We start from the raw sequence: 26,358 nt of genomic DNA, 5'->3' as shown, positions 1-26,358 counted from the left end.
AAATTCTGTCAGCATAGCTATATTAATGGAGTATAGTTCCAGTCAAACTTGTAGAGTGTCTTTCTTTGATCTAGGGCAGCGGTCTCAAACTCACATCATCACGGTGTCGTCATATGACATATCATGACTTTCCCCCCTTCCTCCGACACTTCCCCCCAGGTGTGGGCATGACCAATGTATGACGCATCCAGAAGTTTGACAGCCCTGACCTAGGGCCTACCTCATAGGGCTGGCAGAAAAGCAAGGCAATGATTAGAACTCACAACAGCTTGAGGAAGTTAGAATTAAGTTTTTATATTATTCCTGTAAACTTGTAGTTATCCCTGTTGCTTTTGTGTTTGGGCAACTACAGATGTTTGGTTTTTTTTTTAATTCCACAGTATATCAGAACCTCTTATGACATAAAGCTAGATCAGCTATTGCAGCTCATGATTAAAGAATGGCGGATGGAATTTCCCAGATTGGTCATTTCGGTTCATGGTGGGATCCAAAACTTCAAACTTCCATCTAAAGTGGTACAACTTTTCAGCAAAGGACTGGTCAAAGCTGCTGAAACTACGGGTGCTTGGATATTAACAGAAGGCATTAACACTGGTAAACTTATCTATCTTTAATATTTGGTGGGCAAATGTTTCTGAGATCTGTGAACACTAGAATAGTCTTGCTATAACCCTGTTTGTTAAAGTTACGTATTAAGCATATTAAGACAATACCAGGTAGCAACAAGAACTGCTTGTGTCTGTCATAAGCATGCAACAGAGCTGATTTAAAGGGTGGTACTCTCCACAAATATATTACTTACCTCCTTGTAGCATCTTCTTCCAAGCACTCTTGGAGGATAATATTAACTTATGGAAATAAAGTTTTGTTAAAGTTTCGTGTAGGAGTTAAAGAGCTCATCCAGAAACCAGGAGACCGTGAGTTCTAGACCTGCCTTAATCTGGTCATTTTCTTAGCCCAATACTACTATTAAACTTAAATGTGCATCTATGCTCCACATAGCATTCTCAATCATATTTAACATAAAGCATGCGGGAAAATATTGTGCCATCTCACTCTTCAGAAAAAATATCATATATTACAAATGAGGAACCAATCCACTTTATTGTGTAGATGTTTTACAGATGTACATAATTAAGATGTAGTAATTCCATCAGGTTCAACATTGCTCTGATTCTTATTTATATTTGGGAGGGTTACAATATATTTCATTTCTGTAATCTGATCATATTATAAATGTGTAATGATGATAATATGTCACCTATTTCAATGTAATTGTCTAGGAATATCTAAACATGTGGGAAATGCATTGAAATTCCATGCCTCTCAATATTTAAGAAAGGTCTGTGCTATTGGAATTTCCCCTTGGGGCATCATTGAAAATCAGAAAGAACTTATTGGCAAAGATGTGAGTTCCAAAGTGGTTTTTTTTAATTATTTTTTTCTTAATGAACTCTTTGTACTGTTGCACTGTGTAAGTATCAGAGACAAGGAGATTGGAGAACACTACTAATTTCCTACTTATAGTATATATGAGGATAAATATTTCTATTTACTTCTTTATATAGTCACAAATTTTAGTGTCTAGACATTTATCCCGTATATTACTGGTTATTTACTAGTCATTTAAAATATCTTATTATTTATTTATCATATGCATCTTCAACTTCTAAAGCTATATCTCTATTTTAACCTTCCATTGTGAAATAGTTTGGACAGAGAAATGTGGCTGGGAAGCCCCCTGGTTTTGATCCAAATTCACTCCATCCCTTATACCACACAGATTGTCATCTAATGAGAGTGCCAGTCCATTACAATCTAGAAACTCACAATTATACCTGTTATATTTTTTTCCCCTGAGCTATAAACATACTTCTTTTAGAAATGAAACTTGGATTTTTAAAGTTTGTATAACAAAGATGTTAATATTATAGGATGGAGAGTCCTTTCTTCATTACATTTGAACAATTTTCAAACAGCATTTTTTTAAAAAAAATAATTATAATATATTTTAAAGATAGGGGAACAACAGGTGAGATTTGTCTTTTTATTTGTATACTCCATTGAGGATTTTATCTTTCACATTTGTAAGGAAATACTGTATATTTCCATATAGAAAAATATACTTTGTTTATTTTTGTATGATTTACTGTGGAATTTATAATTATAAGGTGTCTCAAAGTATACAAAAAATATTTGGAACTATTTATGAATGATTCATTTCAGGTTTTAATGTAAGTACATCATTTTTGTTTTCATTGTGCAATGTAAGATACCATTTGAATTTTTATATTTCTGCACTGAAAATTAATCAATCATGATAAACCTCACAAACTACATAGCTTCTTATGAGGATGAGCAAAGAATTGTATTAAGGATCATAATTGAAAAAGGATAACTTTTGTTTCTCTGCTAGGTATCAGGGGACTGATATTAAGCATGGATAATATTCCTTGGTCTTCCTGAACTACAAATGTTTGTTTGCAGTCCATCTTAATGGCTGTGAAATATTTCTTTGGAAGTACTGTTTTTTAATTTTTGTGTCTCATTAGGTAGTCTGCCTGTATCAGACACTTGGCAATCCCCTTAGCAAACTGAGCACCCTCAACAGCATGCATTCCCATTTCATACTGGTTGATGATGGCACAATGGGCAAGTATGGCAGTGAGATGAAACTCAGGAGAAGTCTGGAAAAGTATCTATCACTTCAAAAAATACATACCCGTAAGAAATTCTCATTCTTTATTACTTCTGTGAGAACCTCTTTTAATGGTGCACTTTTCTAATTGATCTTGTGGGGATAGAGGGATTATGTATTTTGACAACCGTACCCCTACCCCTACTCCTACACTACCCTTACCCCTACCTATACCCCTACCCTACTCTACCCTAGGGGTAGAGATGTTTATCCCCTACCCCAATCCAAACCTGAACCCCAACCCCAACCCTACCCCTAATCCTAACCCCAACACCAAATCCCAAAGCCCAACCCTAACCCTAACCCCAACCCCACTCCAACTCCAACTCCAACTCCAACTCTAACTCTAACTCTAACTCTAACTCTAACTAACTCTAACTCTAACTCTAACCCTTTTAATGAAGTAGTTTTATTGGTCTTACAACGTTTTTTATTAGTAATGTCTTAATATTTCTGTTCTTTTTAAATTAACATACCATTACTATGTATATAATTGTCAATGTAGTCATTAAAACATTTAAAGTTCATACTGGAAGAAAAAGCATCTTCTGATGAAAAGCTTGTCATAGGGAAGATACTCTTTATTAAACAAAAAGGAAATATAATTCTTGATTCTGAAAGTAGCTGTTATTCATATCCACATTCATCCCACTGAACAAAGGAAACCAGTTCACTTATTAAAATGTGCCATTTTTATCAAGACAGAAGTCTTCAGTTTGTTGTTGTTGTTAAGTTGCAAAGTTGTGTCCAATCCATCACGACCTCATGAACAACATTCCTCCAGGCCTTCCTGTCCCCTACCATCCCCTGGAGTCCATTTAAGCTCACACTGACTGCTTCAGTGACACCCTCCAGTCACCTCATTCTCTGTCGTCACCCTTCTTCTTTCTCAATCTTTCCCAGCATTAGGCTCTTCTCAAGTTTACAGTTCTTCTAACATTTTGTAACATGAGAAACGTTATGATTTCAATCCTGTCATAGGAACATATTTCAATAAGTACTGAATGCCCTAAATTAATGGTTGCAATTTCTGTGTGATTTGAAACAGGAATGGGACAAGGTGTACCCTTAGTTGGTCTACTGGTAGAAGGCGGTCCCAATGAAATCCTGACAGTCTGGGAATATGTCAGGGATACACCTGCTGTTCCGGTAGTAATATGTGAAGGAACCGGAAGAGCAGCTGACTTGCTTGCATTTACCTATAAACACACCACAGATGACACGTGAGTATTTGCATGACATTCCTTCAAATATCAAATGAAAAAATAGTGCTCCAAAATAAGCAGCTCAAATCTTTAAATAATTCTTGAAATAGTATTTCATAAGACAACCTCTGTCTAAAACATATTTGGTTGTAAGTAGTCTTTGACTTATGACCACGATGGAGCTCAAACTTTCTTTTGCTAAGAGAGACAGTTGCTAAGTGAGTTTTGCTCCATTTTATGATCTTTTTTGCCCTTGTTGTTAAGCAAATCACTGCAGCCATTAAGTGACTCACACTGTTGTTAAGCAAATTCAGCTTCCCGCATCGAAATTCCTTGCTAGAAACCTGCTGCAAGGGTACAAATCATACAGCCCAACCTTCACAAATGCCTTTGCCAAACATCTGAATTTTGATCACATGAGGATGCTTCCATGATCATAAGTGTGAAAAACAACCATAAGTCACTTTTTTTCAGTGCCATTGTAATGTTGAAAGGCTATTAAATGAATGGTTATAAGACAAAGTCTATTTAGGAGAAGTACAGTGTAACAAGCATTGCTGGGGCTATTGGAAAATGTTTACGCTGGTAGGGAACAAGGCAAGATGCATGTAATGAACTGATATCTGTTAGACCATTCATTTTCCTCTCAGAAATTGGAACGCTCAACTTAAGGAAAAGATATTATTAAAGATTCAGAACAGCTTCAGTTTTGGGCAAAAGCAGTCCCATCATTTGTTGAAAATTTTAATGGAATGTATGGAACATAGGGATTCTGTAAGTATCCTGATTTCATGATATCTCTTTATTAATCCCATCCTCTTCCCTGTCACCGAATTATTATTCATACCAAGATGCTGTTTAATTAATATTATTAATGGAAAAAATAAGAATTAATAATTATTAATATGTCGTAATTATTATTATAAACTTCAAGATAAGGTTGGACATTATGCACCAATTATATAAACCAGTAATCCTTACATTTTTCTTTCTCTCTTCTCCCACAAACAAAAGTAGTTTCACAATACATTTTGATCAATTGCAGTAGGATATTTATCTGGAGCACATATGAAAAAATCTATTGAATTATCATTTAGTCAGTCATAGATCCTATGCCGTTTTGTCTCAGTTTGCATGTTTGTGCCCATATTTTACAGTATTTTTCAATACAGTGTTCATAATAAGTTCATTCTGCAATAAAGTACATTTTTTGTACAATTCTAATATGCACAATTTTATGCATCATATCTCCCTAATATTATGCACTTTTGTGGTAATACCCATTGTAATACTTGCATAGCAATACTTGTTCTTACACTTTTTCCTTGGTTGGCGTATTTTGGGAAAATCCTTTGATTGCTACAATTTGTATATTGGTTTGCATATTGATATTGGAATCACAAATTATGATAATGTGGCTTAAAATATGAAATGACTAAGTGCCCATCATTCTTTCCTTGGATGCGCTATGAAATGATGAAGTCTTCCTTTATATATGCAGACTCCATCTGTCTTCAGCATTCGCTTCCTATTCTTCACACAGCTGAACAGCCCTGTCTTAGATATCTCTCTGCCATGCCAACTTCAGCTTATTTCTTCTGATCTTATTGTCATATTTTTCAGGGCACTGATTCCCTTCCTTCCTGTCAATCTTTTTCTCTATAACTTAGCAGATCTTAGAAATCATCTAATGGTGTTCACTTTTCTTTCCTTTGGTAACTTATGTTATTCTTTGGCAGATAACAATATTTGATGCTGAATCAGAGGAGCATCAGGACATGGATCTCGCAATCCTGACTGCACTCTTGAAAGGTACTTTATATCATTTTTTTCTCATATACTTCCAAAATCAAATCAGGAAGTAGAAGTTACATTATTCCAGGTATAAAACTTAACACAGAATGTGTTTATTCCTAGGCACACATATATCTGCTCCAGATCAGCTCAATCTGGCTCTGGCTTGGAACAGATTGGACATTGCTAAAAAGCATATATTGGTTTATGGGCAACACTGGAAGGTAAATTTCATATTTAATTTCTTTCTGTTGCATATGACTACCATCAGTTCTGCTTTTATGCGTTGCTTTATTTGTCTTACCTTACCTATGGTGCATCTTGTATCTGAATTGCCATCAGCACTGTGATAACATTAACAAAAATTTGCATTCCCCATATTGTGTATTAAGGTTGGCTCCCTTGAACAAGCAATGCAGGATGCCCTCATAATGGATCGGGTAGAATTTGTGAAATTGCTAATAGAACATGGTGTGAATCTACACCGGTTCCTTACAATATCACGGCTGGAAGAGCTTTACAATACTGTGAGTGCCTGAAATTCTGATTTGCTTTTAATAATGACAAATGGCTTTTAAACAATAGAATCGAAGAAACAAAACAGTACCACAGCTTTCGTCATTACTGTATAAATAGATTGCAGGATACAAAGAACCATAAAAATATTAGGTCCTTGAAATGTATAGATTCCTAGGAAAAAAAATTTCTTTAACTGAGGGGGAAGTGAAAACATGCCCTAAATAGCTAAAACATATATTAAATGTATAGTAATCACTGGGGTTTTAAAATATTATATTATTATATAATAGAGGGAAAAAAACCCAAAATTTGGCTTGTTATATTGTGACTTCTGATTTAGCCTTAAGAATAATTTTGTTCCATTGCCAATTTTGTTCTAATGAACAGCTCTATTTTGTTTTGTGTGACATCTATACCCCCATGTTATATAAAATAGTAGAGGGAATTGGGCAAAACTAATAAAAGACTCCAATGTTAACAATCTCTATTCTTTTCAGCATTTGGAAAGCGACTCAGGCCACCTGAAGATTGTGAAACAATAATTTTAAAAATCCTTGAAAAATAATAACGCAGGATATAAATAAACAATGTATTTGAAAAAGATTAAGATGAATCTTGGTTATTTTTAAATAAAAAAGAAACAAGGAAACTCCCAAATTTTACACTATTCTTTCCCCCACCTCTCTTGAGTTGAAAACCAAAGTCAAATAGTCTTCCTGAATTCATTCTGCCTGGCCATTTTTTAGATTCTGAGGTCCAGAATGTGATCTCAGTCCCAATAATTGTTTTCTCTTTTGAAGAATACTTTTTGACTATCACACACTGAAATTTTGCAAGTTCTTGTAAAAGAAATTTGACATCTTGTGAGATTCTGAACTTTTCACACAATTTCTTCATGAAAGTCTCTCAAAAGCTTTTGAAAGTTCATGAACAATTACAGAAATGCTGTAATTAAATATTATTTTTAGTGATATTTATTCATGCTATTCATTTTTTTAATTTCTACATTCCAGAAACAAGGGCCAACAAATCTACTTTTGTATCATCTTCTTTGTGACGTGAAACAGGTAAATTCCCTTCTTAAATACGAAGAACATAGGCAGTAATTTATCCCTATTTGTTATTAACAAATGTGTATAACAGGAGTGCCAACCTTGGCAACTTTAAGACATGTAGATTTCAACTCACAGAATTCCCTAGCCAGCCATGCAAGTCTAACAATTGACAATGTTGGACATCCTTGTTATATATAATCTTTATTAGATGTGCTATAATTCTATTGGTCCATAGCAATTGCTGTAATAAAACAATGTGGTACTAAATAAAATTTTCTAATTGAAAACTCCTCTGTGAAATATTCTCCATTCCTTTTTGTCTTGAACTATTGTTACTGTGGAAGATATCTGGGTATTTTCTAATTAAAGATGTAAAAATGTGAGGAATATGGTATTGACTAAAATGGTAAAAGCTATTAACTGCCCATAAGTAATTACTTCAATGAATGTATATGTGAATTGTGGAACTTTATTCTAATTAAGTGTTCTTCAGTAGCTAAAGTAACAGCAAAGTTGATTCTTATATTCAATATTCAAGTTAACTTTCTGTAAAAGCATGAAGTTATATAGTAAATATTTTATTTTATTTCAGACACTGTATTTGGCCATCAGATAGATAATTTGACTTTTATATCTTCATTTTATTTGTTTGGCAGTTTACTCTATTTTAAAATCTTGTCAAATAATTGTTTAAATTACAGTGTTTCATAGCTAACTTTAGAAGTGGGTTGCTGCTGGTTTGGCCCGGGTGGTGGCAGCAGTAGTGGCAGTGTACCGTTCCCTAGAGTTGGGAATGACTACCACATATGTGCGAGGGGAACCTTTACATTTACCTTTATGCTCCGCCCACCCACCTGGACGCTTCTGCGCATGCGCAGAAGTGTTGCACGAGCATGTGTGCATGTACAAATGAACCTGTAATAAACCGATTAGCAGTCGACCACTGGCTAACTTGCTTCAATTTTGGCCGAGGAAATAAAAATGAATGGATAAACTATGGGTTAGAAAAGTTTTATATTAATCACAGTTTAATCAAAAAGATGAGAGAAAATTTTAACAAAACTAATATCTTAAATTCACCACAAGATGGGAAGAATAATTCTGTTGAAAAATTTTTCTGGGATTTCTTAAATATGTTACAAATTCTTAAATAAGTTACAAAACAAGTATTTGTTGCAATGTAAGATGTTAAATATTTCTGTTACAGAGTACTTTTCCAGTGGACTATAAAATATCATTGATTGATATTGGATTGGTTATAGAATACTTGATTGGTGGAGCTTATCAGAGCAGCTACACAAGAAAACATTTTAGAATTTTATGCAATAATATTTACAGGAAACATAAGGTAAACAAACGCATAATTCCATGCCATATTTTCTTACATTGTATGGGGAGCACCCTCGTTCACAGATCATCATTATTTCTTACCTACTTTATGTTTTCCTTATGCTGATTTTGTAATTCTTACCATAGGAAGCTCAACTAATGTGGTGAGAGGCGGAAGAATCATGAAATTTCTACTCTTTTGTTTTAAGCGCAAATTTGACATAGACAATAAATATATGATCCTGATTAGATCAGCACACAAACAGTGTAATATTTCAGATGTGTGACTATTTATTTTATAATATGACCCAATCTACACCACAGAGTTGCAGCTGTGCGGTAAATAGGAGGGAGCACTAAGTATGCTGCTTTGAACTCCTGTATAAAAACTGAGATATAAATCTAATGAAGAAATAAAGCAGGGCTATTTTCAAAAGCTAGTTGTAAACATTGAGTTTAGCTTAAAATGTACTTCCTTGATATCCAAGAAATGTTGAAGAATTGCTGTACTGATTTTTTTGCTTAGCTTGCTTTTTTGTAAAGCAAACTAAACTCTGTATAGTTTTATAAGCACATCATTTAACTTAGTGGGTGGGAAAGGACCATTTTTCATACATGCATGCATTAATCTGAAGGACGCGGTAGCTAAGGCGCTGAGCTTGTCGATCAGAAAGGTCAGCAGTTCAGCGGTTCTAATCGCTAGTGCCGCGTAATGGAGTGAGCTCCCGTTACTTGTCGCAGCTTCTGCCAACCTAGCAGTTCAAAAGCATGTAAAATGCAAGTAGAAAAATAGGGATCACCTTGGGTGGGAAGATAACAGCATTCTGTGCACCTTGGGCATTTAGTAATGCCAGCCACATGACCACAGAGACGTTTTCGGACACTGCTGGCTCTTTGGCTTTGAAACAGAGATGAGTACCATTCCCTAGAGTTGGGAATGACTACCACATATGTGCGAGGGGAACCTTTACATTTACCTTTATGCAATAATCAGCATTGTCATGACCAGGATATATTGCTTGTGTAACCTAGTCTTAATTAAACTCTTTCTCTCTATTTCATAATTAATCTTTAGAATCAGGAAGTTGTCTCCAGGCTGGCCCAGAACGTCTCACTTCATCAGGTTAATCAGACTGGGAGTCGAAGTGGAACTGCTGAAAATACTTTGCATTCCCAGTTTATCAGAACAGCTCAGCCATACAAATACAAAGTACTGTGAATCTTGTTTACCTGTGCAGTTTGTTAAAAGGGCATTAGACTGGAGATCCTGTTTGTTGAGAAGATGAAAGAGGCAGGCATACTGGCTTAAATTTTTCTTTCTTTAATACACTGAGACAAGGTTGAATCAGATAAGAGCTAGAAGTACTACTGGCTTTCAATACTTCTCTTGTTTTAGTCTGTGCAGTGAGAGGTAGAGAAAGATTTCAGTTATTTACTGAAATCAGATAATAGACAGAGATCATTGGGAAACACTTTAACCTGCCTGACCTAACTTAAGCTACGGAATAGACTGAGCAGCCACAACTCAAGACTTGACTGTCTTCAACAGTTCTTGTTATTATGGGCTTTTGCTAAGAGAACAAATAATTCTCAGCTCGCCTAAGTCTTTGAGAAGCTCTTCACTCATTTTTCCCCCCTGCTAGACATGTCTGATGATAGAATTAGAAATATTGCCAATTACAGAATTAAATTATAGAATTAGAATTATGGCTCATTATACTCCAGTTTATTGCTTGACCCCTGATTTATTTTCTAATGCAAAATAAATATTTCTTTAGAGTTTCTATCTGATTGCTTATCCTCATATCCCAATACAAAAACTGAAGCATAAACATGTTCCAGCAATATTTTTTATGACATTGCTTTCATCTCATTGACAGCTCACTACCGGAGCAGGTTAAAATCATCATTAACTGAACTTTAAAACTGCTCCAGTTATTAAAGTGGTGCTTACTCACTGCTCCCAACACATTTTTTTTTGTCATGGACATGATCTATCCTACTTTATTGATATAATTGACAGAGCGTAAGACATGCCCTGTTTCTTAGCTGCTGTAAGAACAAGCCTCCTGCTCCATTCCCTCTGCACTGCTCTCCATGGCCATATTGCCTTTGGCTGCAGAGGAGACTAGGTACCTGGATTCTGCAGAAGCATCAGCCCATCTAATATCTTTCCAAAGCGCTAGTCATGTCTTTCATGGGCTCCTTATGAAACCTTTGGCATATTTTTAACATTCAATCTCTTGATCAATTATTCCTTATCCCACATACATCCATTTCACCCATTAGTCCATTTGGTGGGTCACAGATATGGTGGAAAGTGCAGAGCATGACGTGGGACTCAGCCCCATGATGTTCCATGCATTCCCTTCTCTGTGCCTGCAACTATCAGGCTGGCTGGTTTTAGGCACAGTATTTTTTTTTCAAAAGATTGCTAGACCTAAATTCAGAAATAATCCAAGCAATAGGGTCACACATCTAGAGTATTTCGGGCTTGCAACCTATTTGTCAGGCAATCTGACAGATGCCTAAAGCATAAACATGTTCCAGCATCTGTCCATTTTCCATTCAAGCATTTCCCTATATTCTCCCATTCCTGTTTCATTACATGTTAAAGAGAGTGATTGTGGGTTTTTAAAAAAAAATCATTGACAGAAAATCCTCCAATTGCTTTCCTTAATCCGTTTTAGGTTAAATATATAAGGATATCAATATTCACTGGCCTCATAACTGAAGCAGAATAAGGCAACAAAATAAGCTGTTAGTCCTTACCACTTGACAGGTTTCCCTAGTTTTTAATTGTAGCTGTTGAAATTGTGGTCTGGGTTGTGGACTTTGTATTTATCTGTACTTGTACATGTTTCAAATACACCTTCTCTGTGTTTAATTGCCTAGATACAAGCCAACTACAAAAGCATTAATATTAATAATTGCATACAGTTTTCTGATAGTTGTTTCATACATTGCAGTCCATTTGTGAACTTACAATTCTCCATATAATGTTTTTAATCTTTTAAATATTACATATTCCTACTTCTGCTTCTAACTTTGTAGCTCCAAGACACAAAGCAAAGCTTAACTGAGGGGAAAAAGGTAGGAACAAAAGGCTAAAAGTTTAATGACTTATATTGACTTTTTATTCATTAACCTATAGGAAAAATCAACAAATCTCCATAAATCCAAGAAGAAGGTCAAAGATGAATTCACAGTATTTGATGACCAAGAGTCAGTTGGTTTTATTTACCCCTACAATGATCTCTTGGTTTGGGCAGTTTTGATGAAAAGGCAGAAGATGGCTATGTTCTTTTGGCAGCATGGAAAGGAAGCAATGGTCAAGGCTGTGGTAGCTTGCAAACTCTATAGAGCCATGGCACGGGAAGCCAAACAATGCAACATGGAGGATGATACAGCAGAGGAACTGAAGAAATATTCAAAGTAAGAACTTGCCTTTCATTTCAGATAATAATGATCTGCAGGACTTACAACGATTAGATACTTTTCTCTTGGTTGCTTATTACAGTTTTATATTAAGGCAAGTGAAATCTGATCTGAAAAATCTTTTGGCTCTGCGTACAAAGAGCTGGCTTGAAATATATGTAATCATCCCTAAACACCAATTCACATTTTTGTCTGGAATTCTTATCTCTTATGTGCATTCTTTATTTTTTATGATACTGCAGTAAATCACATTATATAAAAAACAATGAATACAAATTCTGGTTTATTTATGAACTATATTTTTATGAACTATGTTTAAGCTGATGTTTAATTTCATTATTTGAGACACTTTATTTCATGTATCTGAATGATGCCTAGTTTAAAATATATTGAATTGTTGGTATTATCCCTAAAATGAGTTATTATCTCATAGTGTTAGCGTGAAGCTTATCTCTTACTCTTATTGTTCCTATCTCTGATTCTCCTTCACTTTATCTGATTAATAGAGTCAGATAGGAAGTATAAAAGATTAAGTCTTGTTAGACATAATGGGATTAATAGCTGAGCAATTATGTGTATGATTGTAGTAAAATAGGTTTAAAAATATAGCTGGAATCTATTAAAGCTGATGAGAGTTTTACCATAAATCAGGAATAAGCATCCAAGGAATATATAAAAGCCTTGAGCCCTTTTTAATTTCCCTCCTTTGACCAAGAACACCAAGCTATTTTCCTGGCATTTTGAAGCAGAAAACATAAAACCTATTTTAAAAACAAATTTTAAATTCTGAGACACCATGGCCCTCCCTTAACTACCGTAGTTCCCCTGTAGTTTTCATACATGTATTTGATACTAGTAAAAAGTAAATAATAATAATAATCTGAGCCTGTGATTTTCAGAATAAATTATAGAAGGATTTTGGATTTTCTGAAATAAATAGTTTAATTTAAAATTGTAGAAAAACAACAATGTTGTATATGACTGCTCTCTTAATTGCACTTGGCATAATTCTCATTCAAGAAAATGTTTAGAGTCATGATGCACATATGATACAGAGATGTATGCAAAGCCTTGGCTACTATGATTAATTCTATTCTAACAATCACAACTCTCCTCTTCCTGCCCTATTTTATTTTGCTGTTACAGTGAGTTTGGGCAGCTTGCTCTAGATGTGTTAGATAATGCATTCAAACAAAATGAGCAGATGGCCATGAAGCTGTTGACATATGAGCTGAAGAACTGGAGTAACTCAACATGTCTGAAACTGGCTGTGTCAGTGGGTTTGAGACCTTTTGTGTCTCACACATGCACCCAGATGCTGTTGACTGATATGTGGATGGGGCGTCTGAAAATGAGAAAGAATTCCTGGTGTAAGGTAAACTATTTGTTCTTTGTCTAAACCAAAAACATTTCTCCAACCTTGGGCTACACAATTTGAGATGCTTAGACTGGAATTATATGAAGGCTTCCTTCATTTTAGTTCAGTGGTTTTGGTTTCAAGAGAGAAAGCCCTCATTGCTGAGGTAATCTCATAGTACTGTTCACTTGTCCTGGACTTTTCCAAGACATTATTGAGAAATTAACTGCTCCCATTACATTTTCTATTCTGTTTGACCCTCTTTTTGGTCCCTGTCAATCACTATCAATCACCTAACGTCCTTCCAACGTAATAGCTGCTAAAGCTTAATTCTTTTCATACATCTTGGTCAGTATCAGAATAGGAGGAAAAATAATTTTTTAACACCACTAAAGTTGTAGATGATCTGTTTCATTCATGGATGAAATGAAAACAAACAACATCATTGGAAAAGAGAAGATTAAAAAAAATGTATTCCAGGATATGCTTGTACCAATGCAGGATAGGGAACGTTTTTGTCAGTTTCATAATTTTGATAATGTCAGTAATGCAGTAAAGGTGAATTCCGGAACAACCACAAATCCAACATCGCATGATTTCGTTATACCTAAATAGTACATGATTCATCAGTTACTGGATTGAGGTCTACAGTATATAACTGTGAGTTCTGGACTGCAGGTGAGAACAGTAAGTGGATGTCCACATGAGGTTTATCCAGAGGAACTGCCTGAACCATCTATACAGGCATCTATTCTAGGGGTGGAAAACTATAGCCTCTTTACAACCCGTCAACTTCAACTAACAGAATTCTTGAATTTTGACTCTGGAATTCTGGGAGTTGAAGTCCACAAGCCATAAAAGGAACCATAATTGTCTACATCTACACATACTTTTTCAGATTCTGGTAACACCAGGTGTCTTAAATGTCAATGTCTGATGAAGTATCAGAATCATAAAAAATGCAGGAGAAAAACTGCACGTAATTTCTCTGACACAACAAACAAATAAGAAATCATTGGTAACTTATAATGCACTCTTTCCTGTTTCTCAAGCCCTGAATTGTTGGTTATCTCTTTGAAAGCATTTCCTCCTTGGATTATGGTGGGGAAGGAATGGACTCTGTACTCTTGTAACATAAAACTCATTTACGGTATGTTTCGCAGTCTCGCAGAAGACCTTTGCCTCTGCTGCCAAAATAAACATAGATTATAACGGTCCTACATTTGATTGTTTCAGAGTAACTTTGTTTTTTTATAAGAAAATTTTATTGGATTTTTTTCATTAAAAGGAGAAAACACTAATATAAAAAATAAGATTAATAAGAATAAGTGCAGGAAGAAGGAAAAATATATATAAAGAAGTGACAGTTTTCTTTTACAATGGTATGAGTATAAATTCAAATTCACCTCTTTCTCTAAGATATATTTTATATTTGTTTGTTTGTTTTATTTGTATCTAACCTTTATTTTTTACAAATAACTCAAGGCGGCAGACATATCCACATACCTTCCTCCTCCTATTTTCCCACAACAACAACCTTGTGATCTGGGGTGGGCTGAGGGGAGGGGAGGAAGAGAGAGAGAAATCAGCCAGGGTGGGATTTGGAGGTTCTCCAAACCAGCCATAACGTTAGCTATGGGTTCTCCTGAACTCGGGAGAACCCGTAGCAGCCCACCCATGTATCAAGATGACATCAACCTGTTGGCCCTTTGTAAGGCCATGAAGAGTTGGTTTTGTGTCTTTTTGTATTTTGCATTATTATAATAGTTTAATTGTTTTTATGTTTTATGATGTATGCTGGTCAGTCACTTGCTGAGATGAATGGCTATAGAAATCAATCAAATCAATCAATAAGTAATAAATAATAAATAACAATTAATAATTAATAAATAATAAATAAATAGTAAATAGTAAATAAATATAAACTATACATATGTGTGCACACCCAAAACACACACACAGACACACACACACACACACTATATATATATGTGTGTGTGTGTGTGTGTGTGCGCGTGTGTGCGTTCGTGTGTGTGTGTGTGTGTGTGTGTGTGTGGTTTTTTAATTGTTATTACTTGTAGTTTTTATATCCTTTTATTGCTTTCTCTATAAATAACCATAAAAGAGGCATGCAAGTCTGATGGTTGGTATACAAATCGGCTAAATAAATAAAGCAAATAAAGCCCAAGATAGGCACCCAGAAATCAGTTAGTTGGAACCAAAGTGCACTGAGATAAAACAGTTTATGGAACTACAGCATGATGGGCACTGCACTGGAGAGAGAGAGTGCCCATAAGAGGAAATCTGTCATATAAACAAAGCTTTTCCTCCAACCCAGGTAGGAAATTTCCAGCCTCCAGACCAATTAAGATGGCAAGGAGGGCAAAAGGTTGAAACTCTGCAGTTCCTCCAACCATAACTATAATCCAGAATGATTCATCCCTGCTATTGATATTTTAAATGTTATTTTGTTATTTCAGGTGAATTCAACTGAGCTGTAATCAGATGAGTTTCAGTGCAAAATATTGGATTAGACTAGCCAATATTAATCTTTGGCAAATGTCAGGATGGGATTTGCTTTTTAGAAGCTGTTGTGTAGTTATTGTCCAATAATAACTATTGCTGTCTGAAATTAAAAATAAAATAAAAAACCCATTCATAATAAAAAATTTGATGTTCTTTTAGGTGATTCTAAGTATTCTTCTACCTCCCACCATTTTGATGCTGGACTTTAAAAGCAAGGCAGAAATGTCCCACGTGCCTCAGTCGCAGGAGCCCCATCAGTTCACGTGGTACCATGGTGATCCCAACACCCACAGTGGAAAAGATAACTTATCATTGGTGAGTATGTAAACCAATCAGTTTTGGATTTCATTTTATTGGATAAAGTAAAAGCATATATATATATATATAATTTGTTAGAAAATGCCTGGTCTAAATATTGTGTCACAAGAAAAATTGAAAGCTTAGAAAATTTTAGGGGCATGTTGTTGTTAGTCGCGAAGTCATGTCCAGCCCATTGCAACCCCATGGACAGCGTTCTTCCAGGCCTTCCTGTCCTCTACCATCCTCTGGAGTCCCTCTAAGCTCACGCCTACTGCTTCGGTGACTCCATCCAGCCATCTCATTCTCTGTCGTCTCCTTCTTCTTTTGCCCTCAATCTTTCCCAGCATTAGGCTCTTCTCCAGTGATTCCTTCCTTCTCATTAGGTGGCCAAAGAATATGATCTGGCCTTCTAAAGAGCAGTCAGGGTTGATCTCCTCTAGGACTGACTGGTTTGATTGGCTTGCAGTCCAAGGGACTTGCAGGAGTCTTTTCCAGCTCCATAGTTCAAAAGCCTCAATTCTTTGGTGCTCAGCTTTTCTTATGGTCCAACTTTCATAGCACAACACTGCAACTGGGAAAACCATAGCCTTGCCTATACGTACTTTAGTTGAAAGGGTGAGTTCTCTGCTTAAAGGAGAATATTTGTAGCTCAGGGTTGACATAATGGGTCCTTGTTGCTCTCTGAGCTTGTTTGTTTTCTTGCAGACGTTTCATTAGCCAAACTAGTTAACATTATTAGATTTGCTAGCACTGCTGATGTTATCTAGCTTGGCTAATGAAATGTCTGCAAGAAAACAAACAAGCTCAGACAGCACCAAGGACCCCTCGGTTTGTGTATCTTTACTATAACATTACACTGGGCTTTACCGCTCTCCTTTCTTATCTCTTCCTGTTTTCTCTCTTTCAATTGTGCATGCCCACTTAACAATATACTGAGAATTGGTCTTTCATATTAGATATTATAGATAACATACTGTCTTCAGTCTATGAGATCGTAAACAAATCTTATTTCCTCAGAGCAGGATCTGAATTTTCCTCTTTTGAGAGTTTGTGGCCATTTGAAATCTTTATGTTAATTTCTAGCTAGACTATGGATTGTTCACATGTGACTTTTCCCTTGAATGGGAGATTTTGGACTAAGAAGAACCTCAGCAAAAGTGTCAGTCTCATGCTTCGCATTTTCTAATTGCCATAATTGGAATGTGTGCCACAGATGTGATAAATAAATGCAAGGCAGATAGCATGATACAGGTGCTCCTCGAATAATGACAACTGAGTCCAAAATTTCTGTTGCTAAGCAAGATAGTTGCTAAATGAATTTTGTTCCATTTTATGACCTTTCCCCCCACCCCACAAATGAATCACTGTTAAGTTAGTAACATGCATGTTATGTGGCTTTCCCATTAACGTTGTTTGTCAAAAGGTCTGAAAAATTGATCACATGACCTTGGGCACGGCAACTGTCAAAAATATCAGTCAGTTGCCAAGCATCTGAACAGTCATAAGTGTGAAAAAAAAGTCCTAAGTCACTTTTTTCAGTAGCATTGTAACTTCAAACAGTCACTAAATGAACTGTTGTAAATGGAGGACTATCTGTACATATGCTTTTACACTGCATTTAGATATCCTTTACTTTTCTAGGAAATTTACAGCACAATTTTTTTTATTATTCCAACATTTTTTTTCTTTTTCACTTTTTTCCTTGTCTATCCTAGAAGCAGCAAAGTCACTTTTTTCTGTTTTTGATAAAGCACTAGTATAACACAAATACATTCAAAGTTCAGTTTTTACCAAATCATCTTTTTAAACTAATTTTATTCAAAATGATAATTGCAACAATAAAAAATTCAAAAACTAAAAAAGAACAGATAAAATATAAAAGAAAAGAATAGAAAGAATAAAGAAAAGAAAGAAAATATGACTATGGTAAAGAAAAAGAAAAGAAATTCCTTTTCCCAACTAAAGCAACTTGTATCCCATTTAATTTTTAAGAGGCAATTTTTGAAAGTGATTAGAAGCAAAGCATGTGAACCAGTGGTGGGTTTCAATTTTTTTTAGAATCTCTTCTGTAGGTGTGGCTTGCTTTATGGGAGTGGCTTGCCAGCCATGTGACTGGGTGGGAGTGGCTTGCCAGCCATGTGACTAGGTGGGAGTGGCCAACTTGTAAAATGTGGTGAAACTCACTTAACAACGCTCTTGCTTAGCAACCAAAATGTTGGCTCAGAAACTCTGGCATTCGAAGCATGCAAGTCTTAAAGCTGTCAAGTTACAAGACCCTTGCACCCCTAACCCTTTAGAAAAAAAAACCTAGGGGTGTTCAAACATGACAGCTTTAAGACTTGTGGACTTCAACTCTCAGAATTCCTCCTCTCGCTCTTCATCTTGGTGTTGTGCGGACAGGCAGGGAGAGGGAGCTGGAACCAGTTCTAAATGGCACTGTAGAATTGTGGAACCTCTTCTATAGAAGAGGTTAGAACTGGCAGGAACCCACCCCTGATGTGAACGCAGTGTCTTTTTAAAGGTGGGAACAGTGGTTGGAGCAAAAAGCTATTCCCTCATGTTTTCTAAACTCCCTGTGGACTGCTTTCTTGCACTTTCCTAATGAAGAGAGGAATTATGAAGAGCCAGCCTACTTATTGGGTCTTTGTTTGACCACAGTCATAGGCTCTATTTTTAGCAGAGATGTCGTTATTTTGTCATTTCTTCCCCAGAAGTCAAAGCATATTCACGCCAGTCTATACCATCAATTCAGAAATACTTAAAGTGGGTTGATTCTTTCAGAATATTTGTTTATTTACATATACCAGAATTTATTTATTTAGTTGGATGGCAACTAATTTAAACATTTCATTATTTTTTTTAAAGAACAATTATGATTTTGAGAAAGAGGTTGAGAAGCAAGCTGAAAAACCAACGTTCCCTAATAACAATGAACAACAAAGCCTTCTTGGAACAAGGAAAGTCTATGAATTCTACAACGCCCCCATTGTCAAGTTCTGGTTCCATACGGTCAGTTATTGACGTTACATTTTTACCAAAACGTGTATCGACAACTCAGTCCTTCTTCACGCCGCTGAAACGGACCTATTCGTGAGAGAGAATAAGAATGTTGGCATTTTAAGTAATTTAACTGGTTGAATTTTATTTTACTTATTTATTTAGATTTCCTAATAGCCAAATATATTGCAGAATGAACCTATATGAAATAATGATATTAACTTTATTGTCCTGAGAATAGCAATAGCACTTAGACTTATATACCACTTCATAGCGCTTTCCCAACCCTCTCTAAGTGGTTTACAGAGTCAGCCTATTGCCTCCAACAATCTGGGTCCTCATTTTAGGCACCTCAGAAGGATGGAAGGCTGAGTCAACCTTGAGCCTGGTGAGAGTCGATCTGCCAAACTGCTGGCAGCAAGTGATCAGCAGAAGTAGCCTGCAGTACTGCACTCTAACCACTGCGCCACCGCAGCTCTTGCATTGAAGAATGTTGCAATTGATTAGACAATGAGATTACTAAATATACATCTGCCTATTTGTTCTAGTTGACTTATATTATATTTATAATTCAATCTCTTAAAATATCAGTATTGATTCTCTGGACTTACTGTTCAGAATATCCAGTTCAGGCAAGTGAAGAAATGATGGAATAACAATGCTTTGTGATGATGTAAACTATTAGTTGCTCATTTTTGTCACAGCTGTCAATTATAAAATGTTTATTGTATATTTGCTAGATGGCATATATAGCCTTTCTCATGCTGTTTACTTACACAATCCTGGTGAAGATGAAACCAACCCCCAGTGCTCAGGAATGGCTTGTGATCACCTACATTTTTACTACCTCCATTGAGAAAGCCAGAGAAGTATGCCCTTTATTTAATGCTAGCATTATTTCTGTAGTAGTCAATTCTTATTTAAGAATACATCCAGATACATGTAAAATTACAAGTAGTCCAGTGGTGGGTTCCGGATCCCGTCGCAACTGGTACACTGTGACAGAGTTGGGCATCCCCCTCAGGCACGCACACTGTGCATGCATGTGCACCCACCCGTCTGCGATGCTCACCTACCAGCTGCACTGCGGAGATCACACAGGCACTGAACGCTGCGTCCACATGTGCAAATGGCCCAGTTGGCTTAAAAGAAGGCAAGGAATGTGGGCAGGAGGGTTGGCCCACCAAAACACCGTTCTGGTACGGTGGCAGTTCCTCTCAGCTACCACCGGTACACACGTACTGGGGCGTACTGGCTGGAACCCACCACTGAAGTAGTCTTCGACTTACAGCCATAGTTTAGCCCAAAATTTCTGATGCTAAGCAAGACAGTGTTTAAGTAAGTTTTGTCCCATTTTATGACTTTTCTTGCCATAGTTGTTAAGGGAATCACTGCTTTTTTAAAGTTAGTAACATGGTTGTTAAGTGAATCTGGCTTCCTCATTGACTTTGCTTGTCAGAAGGTCCCATAAGGGGATCACATGCAACCATCATAAATATCAGTTAGTTGCCAAGAGTCTGAATTCTGATCACACGATCAAGGAGATACTGAAACGATCATAAGTGTGAAAAACGGTCATAAGTCACTTTTTTCAGTGCCATTGGAACTTTGATCGGTCACTAAATGATTAATGTTGTAAGTCAAGGACTACCTATATATGAAAAGATATGAAAGAAAATAAATCTGCACGAATTTTCGATCGACTTACTTTTTTCTTAAAAAATATTAATATTGCATAGTTTGCAAAAACAAAATTTAACCAGAGTTGAAAATGTGCATTGGCAATGCAGCCTTTCAACAATCTTTTTTGAGTGGATGGAAGAACCAAATACATCTGAAAGCAGCAGTTAACAGTTTTGGCAGCATTTTCGTTTTGCAGTATTCCCCTTTATCCCAGTTTCACAGGGGCCATTTATCTGAAAAAGCTTTTTGTTGATGCATTTGATCCTGGAACCAAATATTGTTACCTAATTATAATTAAAAATGCAGTAGGTAAATATACACATTAAATAGAAATGAAATGTACTTTTTTAATGCTGGTGTTGCCTCTTACTTTTTAGCATGCAATCTTTACCATGCTATTTAAAGACCAGATTTTGTTCATGAAATGCTGTGCACCCGTCCTCTAAAAAAAATTCAGTCCTAAGTGTACAGATTAACTAAGTGTTGTCTATGTATATGCTAGAGATCAGGCTTCAATACAGCAACTAATTGTGAAACTATTCCTTTATGAAACAGCATTGTGCACTGGTTCTTGGTTTACCAAGTACAATTTTGCAGAACATTGTGTTCTACATATGGGAAATTAACTTCATGAGTGTTTGCTCAATGCAGACATTTGCCTCTTAGATTGCTTTAGGTAATTGCTAACTCATGACCAACATTTCTTTAAATAGCACCTTTTCTAATAGTATCCTTCAGCTCAATGGGACTCCTACACCTAGAGTCATTTATATGTTTCTCTATTTTTTTGGTTGGAGGCAAACATTTTAACATCACCCTTTCACTTTGGAGCTTATCAGCACGATCATGGCAGTGTATAATTAGTTCGTACTGTGCAATGTGTTAAGAAATCTTTTTTAATGACCTTCCAAAGTTTCCAGTTCATAATTTGCCTTGTTGACAAAGCCCTGAAGGGCAATCTTATTGTTCCAGAAACTCCCCGCCTCACCACTAAATTTTTCTTCTTGTAATGTCAAAAATTTGTCCTTTCAGGATTGGCATGCTTTTAAAAATGGCAACAATTTGTCCCCCCCACCATTTTTTGTATCAGAATAAAGCTAATTTATTAATTCATACTTCATTTGACCAAAGCTCTTTTAATTTCCCTTCTGCTTCCTTGATTTTATATGCTGTTTATTAATATTTCATTTTGCCAGAGGGCTATCTATATTTTAAACACAGGTATAGCTATTTTAGCCCTTTGGTCACTCTAATGAAACAGAGAACAAATAGACATAGACATAGAAATACATTTCAGTTGGAAGAACTGACAAAAATCTGAGATTCAGGATTTTTGAACAGTGGTTGATTGATTAATTTGAGTAATTGCAATTGTTCTTGTTAGGTAAGCTTCCCATTGGGAGAGTGAATACATTCAGCGAAGCATTTTGAGAGTTGTGTTGGAGAACACACAAACCAGCATACAGAGACACTGCAGTTTAAATAGGCATTTACTTTCGTGGAAATAGAGGTATCAGAGTCCATCAAACAGTCCAAGTCATACGTGGATAAGACAGTCAGTCATCAATGTATTTCAGTTAAGGGATAATCCAAATAACATAGTCCAGTATCATATAAACAGTCTGGTACACAAAGTTTGCTAACAATTTCAAAACTTACAATAGCTCACAGCACTTACTGCTTCCAAAAACACTCAGATCAGATCAGCCCAGCATCTAACGAACAGAGAACTAACAGTCATTCTGACTCCCTCTTATGGACAATTGAGGAAATAGCAACCAATCACATTTTACAGTATGATTTAAAGAAACAGGTATAGCATTGTTACATGATTTATATATTGCCAACCCAACCGTTAGATTATATTCCTAACAGTTCCTTCTGCTAAAGGCCCCCAACCATTGTTCCAAAGTTTCAATGAATGATTCCTTTCTGTCATCTTGCCAGTTAGCTACCTTAATCAACTTTTCCTAAGTTGCAAAAATGTATGTCCCAAATATCTATTAACCATCAAGACAATTAGGCTTGGACATTTAAAGCAATAAGAACACAATTTCATTAACTTTTTGTTGTTGTTGTTGCAATAATCTGCATGCAAAATGAAGGTTTTTCCAGACCAAGGAATTAATAGTCTCTTTTATCTGCAACTTTCATGCATGTGCTTCTGAATCCCAGACCACAAATACTTTCACCGGTAAGTTGTAAATTGAAAGTCCAAGATGTGGGCTATTGAAAAATAGGCCATAGCTTAAACTTTCAATTTACAACTTACTGGTGAATGTATTCATGGATCTTCATTGGGACATAAGGTTTCTGTCTACAGCTACATGAGCTATGTGTGATTGAACTTGTCAAGGTGAGTGTCACCATTTTACAATAAAGATACCCTTCCCCCATCGCTCTGGTTCAATGAAATGATAGATAACTGATTAACCTTTCTAGAAGATATGGAAGAAAATCTGATTAAAAAATTAACTGGGAGAAAATAAGTCACAATTGATGTAGGATTGCATCTACCATAACGAAAATTTCAAATTTCAAGAATTCCATGGAAGGATCATAGTCAAAATCCATAAAACTTGAGAAAAATCAATGAATAAATTAGACCTTTCCCCTACTGTTTGAAGAATAAAGAATAAAGAAGACACAAAGTAATTAGGCCTCCACTTACTATTCAAGTATTTCCCCCACCACCACCAAAAATAGAATGTTTCAGGTTGAAGACATGGTCAATATGTCCCACTTGTGTATATTGTAGCTCTCTAAGAAGACATCACTCCCTGATCTGAAGCAAATCTGAATCAGGATAAATTTTCTTGTTATCAGAAATAACCCATATTTGGCAAAACATTAACAATGAAAATAAACTAAGATCTTTTAAAACCTAAAATTGGCTTCTTTCTAAATTATCATTACAATTTAGCTTACATAAAACTTAAAAATATATCTATTTCAAGCTTATAATTCATAGTCATTAAAGCATGTAATTTTTGTTTTATGGATTAAAAAAATGAATATAACAAATGATGCTGACAATAATTATTTCATTTCTGGAGAAAATTAATTTAATGTGTAAGTGTGTAGAGGTGTTGGACATTTGTGTTGTAATGACTCAGAAGTCAAATGAAGTATTTTTCGTTTGCCTTGTGTCATTCACTTGAGATAAATAATTTTGTTTATATAGTAATGTTATAACAAATCATTCTGCCTTTAGATTTTTATTTCAGAGCCAAGCAAGTTCATCCAAAAGGTGAAAGTATGGATTTATGAATACTGGAATTTTACAGACTTTATTGCTATCATCCTGTTCATGACCGGATTTGGTTTGCGCTGGGCTAATCCTCCACTTCAAACAGTAGGAAGATTAATTTATTGTTTGGATATAATATTCTGGTATGCTCGACTTCTTGATTTTTTTGCCGTGAATCAGCATGCTGGCCCCTATCTGACAATGATAGGCAAAATGGTAAGTACTGTTGGGTGCTATTATGAATAATTATAACAGTTTCTTAACAAGCCTTGGCTTTAATAGTTCTCCAAGGTACCTCATGAAACCATGAGTTATAATCCTACTTTAGGCATAAGAAAACCAGCTGGGTGACTTTGGCCCTGACATTCTCTCTCAGCCCAACTCACCTCACAGGGTTGTTGTTGTGTGGAAAATAGGAAACTGAAGGACTATTTAGTATGTTTGCCATCTTGAGTTATTTATAAACAATAATAAAAGTGAGATAAAAGTCAACTAAATAAAATGTGGTCATACAGTCAGTAGAACTGTAATATTGGAGCAGACATGCACATGGAACAATAAACAATGTGTGGATGAAGGACACTTGACTTATTGTATACAATATATATGTTGGTGGACGTTGCACCCACTTGGTACCTTATAATGAGGAATTTATTCCGCTTTATGTATTAACTCAAGTATCTTGGTAATCTCTCTTACCGTGTCTCTCTTTTCCTTCTCTTCCATAGTAAATCAGACTATAATATGCAATTAATCTATCATTTATTTTTGACTTAAATCTTGGATTCATTGAGAATAACAAGCCAAGATCCCAAGTTTGAACAATATGCTAAGCAAAGAATTCCTGATTTATTTGGTCATTTGAATGACTGGATTAAATGTTCAAATATGTTGGGAGAAAGATTTATGAAAAGCCCATTAATTTGATTGGAAACAGCCACATAATAAATATGTTATTATTATTATTATTCACAACAACAGAATTGTATCACAGTGGCCAGTTGTTTCGCCGGATTTGGCATTGGTTACTAGTCGGGCCCCACCCAGGGGCCTAGGACGTCATAACGTATTTTCGTAATATGCGTGCAGATCCAAGCAGTGCGGATTTTTGCATTTGACTGATGATGATTTTGTCAATTTTTAACTGTTTGAAATGTAATTCCAGTGCTTTTGGAATAGCACCCAGTGTGCCAATTACTATTGGAATTACCACTGCTGGTTTGTGCCATAATCGTTGAATTTCAATTTTTAAGTCCTGGTATTTCGTGATTTTTTCTTATTCCTTCTCTATCACCTGGTATTGAGATGTCTATGATTGTAATCTTATTTTTCTCAACCAGTGTGATGTCTGGTGTATTATGAGCCAGTATTTTGTCTGTTTGTATGTGAAAATCCCACAAGATCTTGATCATCTGATTTTCGGTGACTTTTCGGTGACTGTTTCCAAATAATCCATAATGTTATTTGCAATAATGCCTGTGAGTAATTTTAAGGTTGTTGGCAAGCATGTTATTGGTCTGTAGTTTTCAGATATTGGTCTGTAGTTTTCAGATATTGTTCCTTTAGTTGCATCTTTCTGAATCAAGTATGTTTTTCCAGTTGTCAAACATTCATCAATTTGGCCCTCTTGTAAAATTTCATTCAGTTGCCTGGCCAATATTGCATGTAAACTGGTCAGATATTTGAGCCAGAAACCATGTAATTGGTCCTTTCCAGGTGATGTCCAATTCTTTACTTTTTTTACTCGATTTTTGACCATCTCAGTTGTTATTTCTAATACTTGCATTTGTTTGTTGCCAATGCTTTTCTCAAAGTCATGTATCCACTTTGCTTCCTTATTGTAGTCCTTTGCATTTTCCCACAATTCTTTCCAGAATTCAACTGTGACCTGCTTTTCTGGTTTTTCACTTTTGGTGTCACTATTCACATTAAGACTTTGATAAAAACACCGTTGGTCTGATTGAAATTGCTGATTTTGTTTATATTGGATGATTCATGCCTCATATCTTTCAATTTTTCTAGATGGTGCTGTTATCTGCTGTTTTACAATCTCTACAGCTTCATTGATGTTTCTTGTATCCAATCTATATCTTCTGATTAGCTGATCTATGATTTTGCTATTTTTAAGTCGTTGCACATGCATTTTCTTTAAGTTGCTAGCATCTGCCCTTAATTTTTTGACTTTTTGTTCTAATCGGATTTTCCAC

The 26,358-nt window shown here is 35.7% G+C and overlaps 1 protein-coding gene across 1 annotated transcript in view; it reads left to right on the top strand.

The window, feature by feature from the left end:
• Nucleotides 1–26,358, top strand: part of TRPM6 (transient receptor potential cation channel subfamily M member 6) — a 68,455-nt gene that overhangs the window by 6,506 nt on the left and 35,591 nt on the right. The window contains exons 5-21 of the mRNA XM_032213840.1: nucleotides 381–594; nucleotides 1,284–1,408; nucleotides 2,553–2,724; nucleotides 3,747–3,921; nucleotides 4,554–4,677; nucleotides 5,643–5,715; nucleotides 5,821–5,921; nucleotides 6,090–6,224; nucleotides 7,230–7,283; nucleotides 8,479–8,619; nucleotides 9,706–9,810; nucleotides 11,755–12,035; nucleotides 13,185–13,413; nucleotides 16,081–16,236; nucleotides 19,087–19,230; nucleotides 19,959–20,087; nucleotides 24,116–24,367. Coding sequence (XP_032069731.1) covers nucleotides 381–594; nucleotides 1,284–1,408; nucleotides 2,553–2,724; nucleotides 3,747–3,921; nucleotides 4,554–4,677; nucleotides 5,643–5,715; nucleotides 5,821–5,921; nucleotides 6,090–6,224; nucleotides 7,230–7,283; nucleotides 8,479–8,619; nucleotides 9,706–9,810; nucleotides 11,755–12,035; nucleotides 13,185–13,413; nucleotides 16,081–16,236; nucleotides 19,087–19,230; nucleotides 19,959–20,087; nucleotides 24,116–24,367 — 2,610 coding nt within the window. The remainder of the gene's footprint in view (nucleotides 1–380; nucleotides 595–1,283; nucleotides 1,409–2,552; nucleotides 2,725–3,746; nucleotides 3,922–4,553; nucleotides 4,678–5,642; nucleotides 5,716–5,820; nucleotides 5,922–6,089; nucleotides 6,225–7,229; nucleotides 7,284–8,478; nucleotides 8,620–9,705; nucleotides 9,811–11,754; nucleotides 12,036–13,184; nucleotides 13,414–16,080; nucleotides 16,237–19,086; nucleotides 19,231–19,958; nucleotides 20,088–24,115; nucleotides 24,368–26,358) is intronic.

The sequence above is a fragment of the Thamnophis elegans genome, chromosome 3 (genome assembly GCF_009769535.1).
Source record: "Thamnophis elegans isolate rThaEle1 chromosome 3, rThaEle1.pri, whole genome shotgun sequence".
Lineage (NCBI taxonomy): Eukaryota > Metazoa > Chordata > Lepidosauria > Squamata > Colubridae > Thamnophis > Thamnophis elegans.
This window is presented reverse-complemented; position numbering and strand designations above follow the sequence as displayed.